General features: G+C 34.2%; 3 protein-coding genes across 3 annotated transcripts; 2 read left to right on the top strand and 1 right to left on the bottom strand.

The window, feature by feature from the left end:
- The first annotated feature begins 8858 nt into the window (after positions 1–8858).
- On the top strand, positions 8859–9967 carry LOC131623169 (rust resistance kinase Lr10-like). Its single transcript, XM_058894174.1, has one exon. It carries the CDS (start codon positions 9023–9025, stop codon positions 9917–9919), a length of 897 nt encoding a protein of 298 aa, XP_058750157.1. The 5' UTR covers positions 8859–9022; the 3' UTR covers positions 9920–9967.
- Positions 9968–10238: 271 nt separating this feature from the next.
- Positions 10239–13052, top strand: LOC131623170 (rust resistance kinase Lr10-like). The gene is made up of 3 exons (XM_058894175.1): positions 10239–11333; positions 11469–11510; positions 11757–13052. Exons 1-3 carry the CDS (start codon positions 10601–10603, stop codon positions 12830–12832), a joined length of 1851 nt encoding a protein of 616 aa, XP_058750158.1. The 5' UTR covers positions 10239–10600; the 3' UTR covers positions 12833–13052.
- Positions 13053–15268: 2216 nt separating this feature from the next.
- LOC131623153 (embryonic abundant protein VF30.1-like) lies at positions 15269–16883 on the bottom strand. Its single transcript, XM_058894159.1, has 3 exons — positions 16728–16883; positions 16529–16634; positions 15269–16217 (listed from the first exon to the last, which is right to left on the bottom strand). The coding sequence occupies exons 1-3, from the start codon at positions 16764–16766 to the stop codon at positions 15556–15558; spliced, it is 807 nt and encodes a 268-aa protein (XP_058750142.1). The 5' UTR covers positions 16767–16883; the 3' UTR covers positions 15269–15555.
- Between the last annotated feature and the right edge of the window lie 148 nt (positions 16884–17031).

Below are 17031 nucleotides of genomic sequence, written 5' to 3'. Positions count from 1 at the left end.
TACCAAGTAAAATATGACAAATATCCACATCAAGAACTTCGCGAAGTTTCTCTTCTATGTAATGCTTTCTGATGGAGATAGGAACTCTACTGGCTAGTGTTACTCGAACTTGAGAGCCATTGTTTAACCAACCCAGGGTGTATGGCTTCTCATGGGATTTTGTAGACAACTTTAAATAATCTACCAATTTATGTGATATCAGATTCTCCATGCTGCCAGTATACACAATCAAATTTCACACCTTGCTCTTGATAAAATGACGTGTTTTAAACAAGGGCAATGTATTGCCTTAGTTGTACATCTTTTGAGTATGTAAACACCAATGTAGATTACTTCAGTCCAGAATGTGTTAGGCAGTCCGTTCTCCTTGAGCATTGATCTATCCATCTCCATAACTGTGCGGTTCTTTCTCTCAGACACAACATTTCGCTGAGGAGAATATGTGAATGTAATTTGTCATCCTATAAATTCATCCTCGCAAAATCTGCCAAACTCGTGGGAGGTGTACTCTTTCCCGCGATAACTTCTTAGTACTTTTATCCGTTTTCCATTTTGATTTTCAGCAAGGGCCTTGAAATTTTTGAATACTTCAAATACTTCTGATTTTATTTTAGGAAATAGACCCATTTCATTATATAGAAGTCATCAATGTAGATTATGAAGTACCTATTTTACTCGTGTGATGTATCAGCTCTAACAAATCTTTCACTCTCTATGCTCCACTTGTTGAGAACGGAAATCGGTGTTTCTTACCAAGGAGACACCATTCACACGCTTCATTATTCTCTTTTATGCTTAGAAGATCTCTCATCATGCTCTTCTCATGTAACAACTTCAAGGCATGTGTGTTGAAGTGACCAAATCTTTGATGCCAGACCCATGAATCATCAACTTGCACCATATTTCAAATTTAGAGGGAAGCTTCAATTTCTCTTATCCATCTTCACTTGGGCTATCTCGACCCTTTTAGTTTTGTTTTCTAATATTTTGCATACACCTCATTCAAAGTGAAGTTTGTAGCCTCTCTCCATCATTTGGCCAATTCTCAAAAGATTTTCTTTTAGGATGCGAACTAGTAAGGTGTTGAAGCAGTAAAGCGATAAGCAATAAAAGTTTTGGAAGTATTTATCCAGGAAATTATCGTGTCCACAGAGATTAGTGCTACTGAACTGCCGTTCGACGGATTCTTAGTTCTTGAGTTTGGGTTAAATGAGTTTTAAATAAACAATAAAAATATAACATATGAACATAAAAGAATACATTCTTGATAGAGAATAACTTATCTGGTTTGAATCTAAACTACTCCTCACAAACTTAGATTTATCACCCCGCCGCACTCAATCTACAATACTCATCACAATCACCACATATCTCTCACATCAATGTCCATTTCTGCAACATCGATGAGAGTTCAACCATATTGCTCTTTCGACGATGTCTCAACCAATCGAACAACACAGAGGCATTAAACTTAGATATTATGTGGATGTTAACCCCAATCTTATCTCTAGAATCTAAGCTAACAGATATCCCCCTAATCAATATTTATGATGTCTATTTCTACAACAACACAAATCCAAAGCATTTAAGCAAAAAGATCAAGAAAACACCGATTAAGATTTATAAAGCAAACTTTATACAACAAGTAGAAAGAGTAACAAACATCCATGGGTTTAGAGTAATTTACATACAAACTCAACAAAATAGAAATACAAAGAGAAGAGAAGAAGATAAACCAAACATCTCACGAGTTGTCAGCTCCGATTGATGAGCAATCCATCTCTGATCATCCAAATGCAAGCTCCAATGGTGTTTTCTAAGCTATCTAGACCAAAAAATGAAGGTTTGATGGATTGGGAACAAATACCCCAAAATCATAACCTAAAAAATCTATTTCCCCTATTTATATACTTTTGAATCTGGTACAGCGCGTGTCGCGCGCAAGAGGGCACTACGCGCCCACTGTGCTGTCATGAAAAAATCAGCACAAGTGTTTTTGCCATAACTTGAGAACCGTAACTCCGCTTTGCGTCCGGTTCGAAGTGTTGGAAAACTTATTCAATTTTCTATCTTAAAATGACTAAATATCAACCAAATTTATGATTTATTATTCTTTGATTTTGAGCCTTATTCGTTGAAGAGTTGGTTCCGGTGCTCAAAATTGCACGTTTAAAGCCGTATCTTCGACACTTTATTGCTCATGCTCCAAATACACAAGAATACCTACAAAAAGACGCAAAACCATCAAAAGGTATAAAAGTATATGAAAATACAACTATTCATAAAGTATACGTATTTATACACAAAATGGGGAATTATTCAACGAATATCAACAAAAGTCTCGACAAGTGCCACAAAACATATATACAAAATAAGTACATTTTGGCACTTAACATAAGGCAACATGGATAAGTCACGTACCTTTATCGTTCTCCATCATGACAGTGCCTTTTCCTTTTTATTTAACCACACTGCCATTTCCCAGTTGAACTTTGACTTTAAAAGACTCGTCCATACTTTTGAAAATAGTCCCATCCTTGGCCATGTGGTTGCTGCATCCACTACCCGAGTACCAACTTCCTCCTTTTTCTTTGATTGTGTCTTGTGTGGCATAGAACATACACTGTTCTTGATCATGCTCTTCTGCGATATTAGCTTCATGTCTATTTTTGTTGCGACAAATTTTCTCGACGTGCCCAAAATGGTTGCATTGTGGCATATTACAGTACCAACAGTTTTTATTTGTGTGGCCTAGTCTTTTGAATATATTGCATGGAGGATTTTTATCCCGCCCGTTCTTAAAGAAATTTCTAGAAACTTCTCTTCTTCTGGAAGTTTCTCCATAATTTTTCTTTCCTCAATTTTTCTAATTTTGGGGCCGAAATTTGGACTTTGACTCGAAAGCATTTTCAAGTGTATCTTCTTTATGCCTATACAATCTTTGCTCATATGCTTCAAGGAGAGCCCACTAGTTATGTAACTAATTTAATGGATAAATCTTTGGTTTCCTCAATCATTGTCACAATTGAGTCAAATTTTGGGGGCATAGTAATTAGAATTTTCTCAATAATTTTCTAGTCAAGAATATTCTCTCTGAAAGCTCTCATTTGATTAATTATTCCTTTAACTTTAGAATATTAATCTTTAATTTTCTCAAACTCCTTCATCTTCATCTTCATTAGTTCAAAATCTCTTCTTAGAGATTGAATGTTTCTACCTTATTTTAGTTCTTTTTATATCTTTCATGACTGATTAGTATCATGATAGTTATATGTTCTTCTATCATTTCCATACATTTATAATTCTAGGACATGTTCTTCTATCATTCTTATACACATTATAGTTAGTTCTAGATTCTTCTACCATTTTCATACACATTATATTTAAGAATATTCTAAAAATTTGTAGCAATTTCAACAATTGATCTAAATGATGGTCTTTACATGATTTCAATTGTGAAACATGAAACACATGGTGGATTTTTACAGCTGGAGGTAGCAACAATCAATAAGCTGCGATGCCAATCTTTTTGGTAATAGGTCTGTGGCAAATTCATGTGCTTTTTCGGCTTGCCTCAAAAACCCTACCCTATTTGATATCTGAGTCAATAGTAACTTGAGTGTCTTCGACCTTCTTTAGAAATGTTTTTGCTGTTCAGTGGAAATTAGCGTCGTGTTTGTGTATCTTTGGTTGGGAGATCTAGTCAGTAGTCTTTTCTGATGCTCCTCATTTCTTCCTTTCTTTGGCTCATGTCTCTGGTTTTGTTTTTGTTGTAGTTTGTTTTTGGTTGGCTTGTTTGGGGTGTTGTTTTGAGTTGGTTTTTGTTGTTGTTGTTTTATTTGGTTGGTTTCTTCTTGTTTTATTTCATCTAACAAATTAGTATGACTTATTGACCTAGTGCAGATTTGCATTAACCGTGATTTCATGGGCATATGACTGTTTGTAAAAATAAGTATTTCATTAAATATAAATTTCATTGCAAATTACTATATACATATAATATTTTATCTAAGAAAAAATATTTTTTAATTAATGTACAAATTTTAAAGCTATGTTTGGATACAATAAAAAAAACAGAATGAAATGAAACGGAGCTAGATAGAATGGAGCGGAACGGAGCGGAATGGAATAAATACGTCTTTCTATTGTTTGGGAACTTCACGATAAAATAGAGTAATTTTTTCATTCCGCCCGAAGCAGAGGGTACATAAAAGGGTGGAAAGTGATGGAATGAGATGTAATGCATTCCACCCGATACCACTCCATTCCATCCGTTTTTAATCAATCCAAACGATGGAACATAAACTTATTTCATTTCATTCCGCTCCATTTCATCTTATTCCATCAATCCAAACACACCCTAAAGGATAAAATGAGTGATGGAAAGAGGCAGAATTGACTTTGAAGTGCAAATGGGACCCGTGAGGTAGGGCTGGACATCGGTTCGGGCCGGTTCGGGTTCGGGCCCAAACCCCCAAACCGGTCTAACCCACGGGTGATGCTTATAGGCCCAATTCCCGACCGATTCATATTTGGGTTATTTCAGGTTCAGATGGAGTCGGTTCGGTTACATATATCGGTTTTTTTCAGATATAGCAATTAATTGGGCCGGTTTAAAATTCAACCCCAGGTTTTAAAAACAGCTTGATACCTTCTTTTTTTTTTTTAATTTGGTCGTTTTGGTATAAAGCCCAGATAAACATCAACCATCATTAATTTAAATTTAATAATGGAATGATAAGTTTAAATGTTTTTTAATTTAAAATTTAGTTAAATAATTGGCTTATTTTATTATTATTAAGATTATTTGGACTTATTTAATCATTTAATATTGAATTACTTGAATTCATTTAAATCATTTAATAGAGTTATTTTCATTTAGTTGCATCCAATCAATTACTTTAATTTGATCCATAACCAATAAAATCCAAATATATTATGCTGCATCCAAATTGATTAAGGTTTAAAATCAGATAAATCATGTTGTCCCAATATGTGTTATCTGTCATAAAGCCAAAATTAATGAGATTCTCTCCATTTTGAAATCCTGCTTCCTCCTCCAATACGTGTGTTATCTGAAGTAAAGCCAAAATTAATGAGATTATAAATATAGAAAATATAGCATGGATTCACAGAGAAAAATTAAATATTTATATCTCTAGTTTTATTATAACAATTTTGAATAAAATAGCATGTATAAAAGAGATTTTCTAATAAGCTCACAGATTTATAATAAGAAATTAAATAAAAGAGATTTTCTATCTATAATAAGAAATTAAATAAAAGACTTTCAATTTTGCCTTGGTTAATATCTCAGCCTATTGTCAAATATAAGTATTTACCTTGGCTAAAAGTTAATAGGTCATCAATAACAGGTGTATCTTCATCAATAATAGGTGAATTGATTCCTGTAATAAGATTAAGTTATCAGTAACATTGAAAATAATCTAAAAAAGAAATTATGAGAAACAAAGTAACATTGTAAAAACAATCTACAAAAGTTATCATGAGAAACAAAATAATGTTTCCTACTGTGATCAAATGCTTGCTTTATACATGGATTCTGGACTGTGTTTCAACATATGAAAATAAAAACCCAACAAAACTATGCTTTATGTAACATAGAGTTAGATCTCTCAGATTCCTCAATCTCTTTCAACATTCCAAAATCAGTTAACATTACCTGTAATTTTAACAAACATAAGATCAGTCACAATGAAGGTTACTGAACTGATTACCAACACCAAGTCAACAGCAACACATTGGCAGATACAAAATTTTCACAATCAAAATGTACAACATAGATCAAAGACTAGTTTACATGGCCATGAGAATACATGAGTATGTTTTCAGGTTTAAGATCCCAATGCACAATGCCTTTGCTGTGAAGATATGAAACAGTAGATACAATCTCAGTAGTGTAAATCCTTACCTCATCCTCACTGCCAAACTCACAAAAACACAAACACCAACAAAACCAAATCCCTATATCAAAATCATAAACTTAAACACCCATGTTGGAGTATTCAACTTCATAAATACAATGAACAATAATAACATACCTAAAAATTCTTAATGTAACAAGAGTATTTCATCAGTAACACATAATCCACAACAGATATCATCAGTATATCATCTGTATCAAGAGTAAATCATCAAAATCAAACATAACCTTCAGATCCGCTTCACATAACCTTCAGATCCGCTTCACTTACCTTCAGATCCGCTTCAAAATCCCTGCTTCTGTTTTTGAAAAAATTAAGTTACAAAAAAACACAAGAAAATTTAGAAACATATTTTACACTGATAAAAGATAAAAACACATGTTACAAAAACAAATCAAGCCATAACATAATATATCTATGAGATTAAGAAATTACATTATAACATTCCTTTTGGATAAACTCCATGAGTACGTTCATGCCCTAGAAGTTGGTCATATCTGCAAGAAGGAAAAAGACGTACACAAAACTACTTAGCTTTATGAATCCAGTAGACTTTAAACACGCAAAAGAGTAGAAATCACAGAAAAAATCTAACCTTTTGAATACCTGAGATAACATTAGAAATCATTGGTGAAAAAAAGATATAGAGGCGTGAAGTCGAAAAATTAACAGACGATGAAATATGTGGATTACATAACACCAAAACAGAAATACAATGAAGAAGATCTGGACTAGGAACCGTGCAAATGGAGTGCGGCGCAGATTGCATAGGAAGACTGAAATTTAGGGTTTAGCAAAGATCACAAGGTTAAGTAGAAAAGTTGAACATGGGCTTAAAATGGGTTGGAATAAGGTTAGAGTAGAAGGCCCATAAAAGCATCATTGGATTCGGTCGGATTCGGATTCCGACGGGCCCACGAATGCCATCCGTTTCCGACCTAAGTAAACCATCCCAACCCTTTTTAACCATCCGATGACCCGACGACCCGAACCGAACCGACCCAATAGCTAAAAAAAGACACGGGCCGGACCGGGTTCCACCTCATTCCGTTACATCGTGACTGGAGTTAGTCCAGATAATAACATCCCTACCATCCATTCCTTTTCTCTTCCGTACGAAAACATCTCCTTCTTGGCCCATCTTCATGTAGAGGAATTTATAACTGTTATAAGATGCAAAAAACCAGCAGAACGTTACCAGTATTGGGATATTTCTTCTAAGAGTTGTGTTGGTGGAATTGACGTTGATGACGAAACGCAGTATTCTTATTCATACGTTGTGAACATGTACAGCTCAGACGTGAGACATATAGAAGAGTCATGCAGAATAGAGATGAAGGTAGTAATGAGTTGGTGGGATGGAAAGGTGAAATGTAATAGCAAATATCCAGATGTTCAAAGTGAGTATGTGAATGGGATTGAGCTTCGTTGGCGGCCAATAAGCTGTGAGGGAGACAGTGAGGAACAACCATTGCCACTCAGATGCATACTCTTAAATGCAGCAACCCAAAGCCTTCTTATCGGAATCCTCCGTAAGTCAATTAAATTACATTGCAATTTTATTCCCCCACAAGAAATTTGACAGAAAATTATATTGGTTTTTTCATCTCAATTATAAATTATAAATATAGGTTGTTGATTACAAAAAAAAAAAAAAAAAAGTTGGTAATACTTAAACCCTTTTGACCAGAACTATTACTACCATTCAGTGGATTCATCCTCTTACACCCTTTTGGCCAATTCCCAATTTTCCTACTTATATCATTATCCTTTAGCTCAAACCCTTTTAAGCACTTACACAAAAGTGAATTGCACTTATCACAAATTGTAAAACTACTACATGAATTATAAAACTCACACTTCGTAACGCATTTCATTCTTTTTCATTTTCATTCCACCTGAATTGTCTCTCAAATCCATCATAACCAAATATGAAACCTTACCTTTTCAGTATTATTCAATGCTTCATAATAAAATACCAAAAAGATAACTTTCTGTCATAGTATTTGGTATACCTGTGAAAACTTTACCATTCCAAATAACAACTTCTCCACCTTCTATTTTCTTCTTCCATAAACACTATGTGATGAGGCTTCTAAATCAACACTAGTTGTGTAGTTTCCAAATGGATTTCTTCTCTACTATAATTATTTTAAATATAATATTTTATAATTTATATTATATTATATTATTATTATTATTATTATTATATTAAATAATATTAGAAAAATTAAATATGAATTTTAAACATGTGACATGAAACAATTATCTAATGTGACGTCATAGTAGCGTTTCTATGTGAATGTCAACTAGTCAAATTTGAAGGAGACAAAAACAAAATACAAAAGACTGATTATTAAAAAATCAATTGTGGGATATTGGATCGAACTCTAGTATGGTCGAAGGATAGCTTCTTGATTCGACATGATTAACCATGAAGTCGAAAGTTGTTCACATGATGGTGTCGAAGATGCTAGGGTTGTTAGCATGTTAAATTAGGTTTTAGTGTTTAACCCCTAATTTGTTAAGTTAACTTGTTTATTAAGTTGGCTTGTGTAATGGGCCTTGTGGAAAAAGCCCATTAGTTAGTATGTTAGGTTTTATTATAAATAACATACTAGTCTCTCATCATTGTTAAGCTGCAAATCATAATTTATGGTGAGAGAGGTTATTTGTTATTCTTGTAAACTTGTAATCTTGTTTTCTAAGAGAAAGTGAAAGAATAGCAGTTATAACCAATTCTTGTGTTCTTCTTATCTTTCCTAATTCCTATTATACTTTGTTATTGATATCGTTTTTCACAACATCAATAATACATTTAAGCTAATACTAATGATGAATACCAAATATAAAATGTATTATAGATCATAGTAATCTTTCTATCAATAATTTGATTTACTTTTACAGTGTTACCATGGATTGTTGGAAAATTTGTTCTTGGCTCACCCTTTGTGATCGCGGTTTTGATATTTAAATGGAGAAAAAAACATTTATCCATATATAACAAGGTTGAAGATTTCATCCAGAGTCACAACAACTTCATACCCATTAGATACTCTTACTCTTAAATCAAAACGATGACCAAACATTTCAAGCATAAGTTAGGTGAAGGAGGTTATGGTACTGTCTACGAAGGAGTGCTTCAGAGCAAACGTAGAGTAGCTGTTAAGGTATTGACTAAGTCTCAAACCAATGGACAAGACTTTATCAATGAAGTTGCAACAATTGGAAGAATTCGTCATGTCAATGTGGTTGAGCTAATCGGATTTTATGCTGAAAGAACAAAGCAAGCTCTGGTCTACGAGTTTATGCCTAATGGTTCTCTTGATAAATACTCGTTTTCGCAAGAGCAAGGAAACTCATCTTCATTAGGATACGATAAAATCTATGACATTTCGCTTGAAATTGCTCGTGGAATTCAATACTTACACCAAGGTTGTGACATGCAAATCTTACACTTTGATATAAAACCTCATAACATTCTTCTTGATGAGAATTTCAACCCAAAAATATCTGATTTTGGTTTGGCAAAATTGTATCGAATAGATCAAAGCATTCTAATTTTAACTGCAGTAAGAGGAACAATGGGTTACATGGCTCCTGAGTTGTTGTACAAGAACCTTGGAAGCTTATCTATTAAAGCTGACGATTTTAGTTTTGGAATGATGCTAATGGAAATGACAGGTAAAAAAAAGAACAAAAATTATATAGAAAATTGTTGGCAAGACTACTTTCCTAAGTGGATTTATGATCAGTTTGAGGAAACAATAGATACAAACAACGGAACCCAGGAGGAAAAGAATATTGCAATGAAGATGATTGTGGTTGCCTTGAAATGCATACAAATGAAACCTGATGATCGGCCCTCAATGAATGAAGTGATAGAAATGCTTGAAGGAGATGAAGTTCCTCAACACCTTCCACTTGATCCACAATCTCTTACAAGAGTTTTTTTTGGCTCTCAAAGCCTGTGAAATGAAGAGGTAGAAACCTCTATTAATAGAATTGGAAGTGAGAGTAGTGGCAAATTGATAATTGTCTCTTGGAGATTAATTTGAATTTAATTGGTAAAATGAGGTTAATGAAGGAAATTAATTATGGTAATGATGTGAAATATTGGTGATGATAATGAATAATCAAGGAAATGAGATTGATGCCAAAATGATGTCATGCTTCCATTTTTTCTTCTTGAACTGCTTTGATTCTTGATCGATCTCTTACCTGTAAAACACAAACAAAAGAAACAAAATACATATTTTTTTGATTTTGGTTAGTATGAAACAAATTAAGCAAATATAGGTGCTTGATGGTTCCCCAGAGATGAAAGTGAGCACAACACCTTAAACAAAACATCAAGATGGAATTCTTGATTCATGATTGATATATATGATCTTAGACTAAAAAATTGGGGTATGACATTAATATATATTTACTATTTTATCTAAAAAATAATATTTCTTAATTAGTGTACAAACTTTAAAGGATAAAATATGAGTGATGGAAATAGCAAGAATTTATTTGGAAGAACTGGGACCGGTGAGGAATTATTGGGCGGTGCATGAGGTTGACCGGAAGTGAGATGCTGTGAGTGAAAAGAAAAAATTCAAGTCCATCCAGCCATAAGTGAGTGAGTAAAGCAGATACAGATAATAAAAATGGCTGTGTCTTGCGGGGGACTAATCATTTTGATTGCCTCTGCAATAATAATAATTGGGTATGTCTTGGAAATTCCGTACCCTCCTTCATGCCCCATTCCATTAGAACAACCCTGCGGAATAGTATACAACAAATCTTCAATTTCCTTCGGAGAGGGCTGTGGAACTCCCAGTTTCGAAGTAATATGTGAAAACAACAAATCAGTAATTTACTTCAACTATGGCAAACGTCTCGCCAAAGCCATTATAGCCTCTCCAAATTCCTCCTCATTCCTTTACATCATGACTGGAGTTAGTTCTGATAATAACTTCCCTACCATCCACTCTTTTTCTCTTCCGTATGAAAACGTCTCATTCTTGACATATCTTGATGTAAAGCAATTTATAACTGTTTTGAGATGCGAAAAACCAGTAGATGGTGACTGGTACTGGGGTATTTCTTCAGAGAGTTGTGTTGGTGGAATTGATGTTGATGAGGAAAATCAATATTCTTATTTATATGGTGTAGATGATTCTTTTGAATCAGAAGTGAGAGATATAGAAGAGTCATGCAGAATAGAGATGAAGGTAGTGATTAGTTGGTGGGATGGAAAGGTGAAATGTAATAACAAATATCCAGAAGTTGAAACTGAGTATGTGACTGGAATTGAGCTTCGTTGGCGACCAATAAGCTGTGAGGGAGACAGCGAGGAACAACCATTGCCACTCACCTGCACTCTCTTAAATGCAGCAGCCCATTTTATTCCCACACACAAAAATGGACAGAAAATTATATTGGTTTTTACATCTCAATTATTAATAGAACCCTTTTGACCATAACTATTACTACTACTCTCACCATTCAGTGGATTCATCCTCTTACACCCTTTTGGCCAATTCCCATTTTTCCTACTTATATCATTATCCTTTAGCTCAAACCCTTTTAAGCACTTACACAAAAGTGAATTGCACTTATCACAAATTGTAAAACTACTACATGAATTATAAAACTCACACTTCGTAACGCATTTCATTCTTTTTCATTTTCATTCCACCTGAATTGTCTCTCAAATCCATCATAACCAAATATGAAACCCTATCTTATCAGTATTAATCAATGCTTCATAATAAAATATCTTTCTATTAATAATTTGATTTATTTTTACAGTGTTGCTAGGCATTGTTGGAAAATTTGTTCTTGGCTCACCCTTTGTGATTGCGGTTTTGATATCTAAATGGAGAAAAAAACATTTATCCATATATGACATGGTTGAAGATTTCATCCAAAGTCACAACAACTTCATACCCATTCGATACTCTTATTCTCAAATCAAAACGATGACCAAACATTTCAAGCATAAGTTAGGTGAAGGAGGTTATGGTACTGTCTACGAAGGAGTGCTTCGGAGCAAACGTAGAGTAGCTGTTAAGGTATTGACTAAGTCTCAAACCAATGGACAAGACTTTATCAATGAAGTTGCAACCATTGGAAGAATTCGTCATGTCAATGTGGTTGAGCTAATCGGATTTTGTGCTGAAAGAACAAAGCAAGCTTTGGTTTACGAGTTTATGTCTAACGGTTCTCTTGATAAACACACGTTTTCACAAGAGCAAGGAAATTCTTCTTCATTAGGATACGATAAAATCTATGTCATTTCGCTTGGAATTGCTCGTGGAATTCAATACTTACACCAAGGTTGTGACATGCAAATCATACATTTTGATATAAAACCTCATAACATTCTTCTTGATGAGAATTTCAACCCAAAAATATCTGACTTTGGTTTGGCAAAATTGTATCGAATAGATCAAAGTATTTTAACTTTAACAGCAGCAAGAGGAACAATGGGTTACATGGCCCCTGAATTGTTATACAAGAACATTGGAAGCATATCTCATAAAGCCGACGTTTTTAGTTTTGGAATGATGCTAATGGAAATGGCAGGTAAAAGAAAGAACAAAAATTATATAGAGAATTGTTGGCAAGACTACTTTCCTAAGTGGATTTATGATCAGTTTGAGGAAACAATAGACACAAACAACGGAACCCAGGAGGAAAAGAATATTGCAATGAAGATGATTGTGGTTGCCTTGAAATGCATACAAATGAAACCTGATGATCGGCCTTCAATGAATGAAGTGATAGAAATGCTTGAAGGAGACGAAGTTCCTCAACACCTTCCACTTGATCCACAATCTCTATTAACTTGGGAGACGATGTCAACAGATGCACATGAATTCAATGGCAACTAACATTCATCATGAGCTACATGTGAAGTGGAAGTGCAACAAGTATGAAAGTGAAACCAATGATATTGATTCCAACTATTATGCATTTTTGTTTCTTTACTTTTATTAGCATATGTTACTTTAGACGCTATGACTTTTTCATACTCAGTCATTAAACATGCATGTAAATGTATACTTTAATAACTTGCCTCATGAACAATCTTAATGATTTTTGAATAATCTTGCATGTTCAAAGCTGCTGTATAATAGTTTTTTTAAAACCAATTTTGAGGGTTTTGATTTGTAAAGCAGCGGAGGTACATTTCCAGACACTTGTTGACAACTTCAGTTTGTCATCCAACTGTGGGTAATATGCTGTGCTCATAGACAGTGTGGTACTGGTACCCCTCAATTTAAATAGTTGATGCCAAAATCTATTGGTGAAAACCTTGTCCCTATTCGACACAATTGAAATAGGAAAACCATACAACTTCACAACAAAATTCACGAACACTTCAGCTACACTTTACGCTAATAAACTCCAATTTTAAATGAGAATTGGCTATAGTTTTACAGGCGGTCAGCAACCATAAAAATAACTGTACAAGATTTCTAAATATGGGCAAACCGATAATGAAGTCCATGGAGACATCTTCTCTAATCTTAGAAGGTATATGTAAGGTTTGGAGTAACCTGGCCGAAAGGGTGGTCGAAGCTTTAGCTTGCTTACAAGTTAAACATCAAGATACAACCAACCCTGTGTTTTTGTGCATACCTGCCCAAAAAACTATTTAGCAATGTGAGCCTTAGTACGGTTGAATCTAGGTAAAAAGTGATAATCATGTAGAATAAGTTGGACCAATTCTGACTTGGATGGAATCGTCAATCCGGACTTCCAGCACAAGATATCATGAAAGGCTGCTGGAAGTATGGAGAAAGTAGTGGAAGCTTCAGCATTCCAAGAAAATGCATCCTTTTGAAGAAGTGTAGTCAAAGGTGCAACAATGAATGCATAACTTTTGGATCCTATAATATCTAGAGAGACGCAAAAAACCTTCCAATTGTTTAACAGTTGCATGTAAAGGCCACTCTAACACTGCCTGTATTTTGGATCCATCCATAGCAACCCCTTGGCTAAAAATCGTGTGACCCAAGAAACCAATTCGAGTAAGAACAAAAGTATTAGAACATACAAAATCAATTAAGGTGAATCAATGGAGAATTAGGTTCAGTTGGAGAAGATGAAGTTTGGAGAATTAAGAGAAAATAAGAGAGAGAGAGAGAGAGAGAGAGAGAGAGAGAGAGAGAGAGAGAGAGAGAGAGAGAGAGAGAGAGAGAGAGAGAGAGAGAGAGAGAGAGAGAGAGAGAGAGAGAGAGAGAGAGAGAGAGAGAGAGAGAGAGATAGAGAGAGAGAGAGAGAGAGAGGGCAATCCTCATAACTTTCCTCACCCAAGACAACTACAGCTTGAACAGAATCTTCATTGACCTTTCTCTTAGGACAACCCCTTTTAAAGTGATAGATTTTCTGATAATTAAAACATTTTATCTTGGACTTGTCAGATCTCTTTGATTTTGACTTCCATTTAAGCTCACCTCCTCGTCTTGACACATCCTAAAAAACAAATCATTCTTTCTACCCAAGTGTTTCCAGTGGCGGATCTTGCTTGGAATATTAAGGGGTGCCACAAATACAGATTAAAATATTATATAAAAATTATTAAAATCACCTATATATTTTAGCTCAACTAACAAAAATTGATAATTTATTCTAAACACTTTTACTTGGATTTGGACTCCAAACATTACACTTTTACTTGGAATAGGCTTCCAACGAAGATGAAGTTGATTAAGCGTAGTGTCCTAGGTTCCAATGATATGGTGCTTTGTCCGTTGTGTGTTGAAGTTGTTGAGAATATAGACCATCTCTTTTTTGCTTGTAGGATATCTTCCTCATGGTTGAACCAGTTGACTTCTTGGCTCCGGTTGATTAATGTTGCTACTAGTACTACAATTGTTGAACACTTGCTTTAGTTAGAGGTCTCTTGTAAAGCGGCTTTTTCTTTGGATTTGAGGTGGTTCTTTGGGTTGGTTTTTTGTTGGATAGTGTGGAAATGTAGGAATGATAATATTTTCAATAATCTTGCTTTGTCTTCTTTTGATGTTTTGGATAGGATCAAATTGATCTCGTGAGAATGGTTGGTAGTATTTTATAAAGGGGTTGTTAATGGCTCTTGGGAGGATTGGTGCAATGATCCTAGGCTAGTTTTTTGTTGATGGCTTGAGGGGTTGTGTTCCCTCTTTTGTTGTAATTGTTGTATTTTTGGATTGTAGCACCCCTAGTGCTCTTTATTGATTCCCATTGTGCTTAAAAAAAACTTTTCCAACCAATTATAATTTAATAAGTATGAAAATTTACCTAATCATGTTCTAATCTTTTAAGGCATTTATATCAACAATATATTAATTCAAACACGACATTTTTTTTATTATACATTTCAAACATACATCCATGTAGTGGCCATACGATACTAAGATACCATTAATTACCAAGATACACCCACATTTCTAACTTGTTTTATTTAAAATACATAATATCTAGTTCTTGCACATCCCATTCCTCCCTCAAAACATGTTTTATTTTTAAAACAGGTTAATTTCTAGCATGAGAGTCAAATAAAGATGAAAATCCTCAAGTCACAAACATGATGAAATTATTGAATGAGAATGAGTGCAGAACTATTTAACATCTATATGACACAAAGATTGTCCACGGTATGATTTGGTACCCATGCAGCGGCCTTATTGCCAATGAAATGACATACAGGAACAGTTCCAGGAGTAACTTCGAGTGCTTCATAAAGCAATTCAGGATTCATACCTCTTGTGTCATGGTGGCAGACTGTTAAAGCCTTAGTTTTAGTTCCATCTGAGGCTACCAATGAGACCACATAAGCGGTTGTGTCACGCACTTGGTGGCAATTGAATACTACCTTTTCAAAATTCAATCTATGACACATCACTGCATTTTCTCCTACCTTTTTCACTTCTTCCACCACATATTGCTCTTGATTTTCAGCAAAGTTACTTGAAATTGCCTTAATCTTTGTTGATCCAAAATGTGAAACGACTTGGTCAATCATCGATTTCAAGGATGATACGCAATGTTTGTGTTCTGCTATAGCAGTTGGACTATAACAAAAGTCCTCAAGACTTTGTTCGTCTTTGTTTGCTAACCATATGGAATCCGTGACACCTTGTCTTGATTTAGTGAATGGCCGAATTATATTTCCTACTGAATGAGTGTTACCCAAAGTAAAGATTTTCCCAGGGTGAAGGTCATGTTCAAAAAAGAGCGTCGAATATTGGTTCAATTCTTCACTTTTGATAGGTAGACTATTAGTTTTTCCACCTGCCATGTTAAAGGTGAAAATGAAAAATTATTAAATCATGTTGTATAGTTTTATTATGAGGCACTTATTCAGATAATATATTGTAATGTAAATTTTACAATAAATTAAGTTAAAGATCTTGACAAATAATGAAATGAGAAGAAATACACAAATTTTTTTGATACAAAGAGGTCATAAGCTCTAGAAAAGGAAAAATACGCAATAATTGATTATACATATATATTTGATAAATAAGATTTTTTTTATTAAAATTAATTAGGTTAAATTTAATTATTATTATAAGTAAAAAATTATGATTTAAATTACTAACTTGGAATTAATAGATCGGAGAAGGTCTTTGGCAAAGGAGTGTTTGGCCAAACAGATTGCCAGTAATCTTCTCCAGATGATGTCGCTGTGATACCCACGAAAGCCAACTGCATAAAATATTCATGTATTATAAAAAATATTCACAATAATTTAGAATACGCATAAATTATATCTTGCATACTAAAAATTATTTAGCTTACACAAAAGAGAGATAAAACAGTGAGATGTGCAAACTCCATTTGGGTGGCTATGAAGAAATGATATTAAGTAAAACTTAGCGAGTGTATCTGAAGTGTTATAAAATCCCCATTTTATAGACTACATGCATAACTAGTTGCATGTAAATTTGTTGTATTGTTCATTATTGATATCTCCAAATGGATGGCATGGTTTTGCACATGGCTTCCATGCAGATGCTCTCCAAAATAATTTTAACCTTCCCAAGAAAATCCATCCATACACCTCAAAACTTGTGTGTGATAACATTGTTCTCTTCAAGAATTT

Source organism: Vicia villosa, unplaced genomic scaffold, assembly GCF_029867415.1.
Source record: "Vicia villosa cultivar HV-30 ecotype Madison, WI unplaced genomic scaffold, Vvil1.0 ctg.000053F_1_1_3, whole genome shotgun sequence".
Classification (NCBI taxonomy): Eukaryota; Viridiplantae; Streptophyta; class Magnoliopsida; order Fabales; family Fabaceae; genus Vicia; species Vicia villosa.
This window is presented reverse-complemented; position numbering and strand designations above follow the sequence as displayed.

Bases quoted from the DNA above. Each gene is read 5' to 3' on its own strand.
- LOC131623169 (XM_058894174.1), top strand. From the start codon at position 9,023: ATGACCAAACATTTCAAGCATAAGTTAGGTGAAGGAGGTTATGGTACT.
- LOC131623170 (XM_058894175.1), top strand. From the start codon at position 10,601: ATGGCTGTGTCTTGCGGGGGACTAATCATTTTGATTGCCTCTGCAATA. The intron at 11,334-11,468 runs CCCATTTTATTC...TCTTACACCCTT, and splicing joins CACTCTCTTAAATGCAGCAG to TTGGCCAATTCCCATTTTTC. The intron at 11,511-11,756 runs GCTCAAACCCTT...CAGTGTTGCTAG, and splicing joins ACTTATATCATTATCCTTTA to GCATTGTTGGAAAATTTGTT.
- LOC131623153 (XM_058894159.1), bottom strand. From the start codon at position 16,766: ATGGAGTTTGCACATCTCACTGTTTTATCTCTCTTTTGT. The intron at 16,635-16,727 runs GTAAGCTAAATA...TATTTTATGCAG, and splicing joins CTGTTTTATCTCTCTTTTGT to TTGGCTTTCGTGGGTATCAC. The intron at 16,218-16,528 runs GTTAGTAATTTA...TTAACATGGCAG, and splicing joins CTCCGATCTATTAATTCCAA to GTGGAAAAACTAATAGTCTA.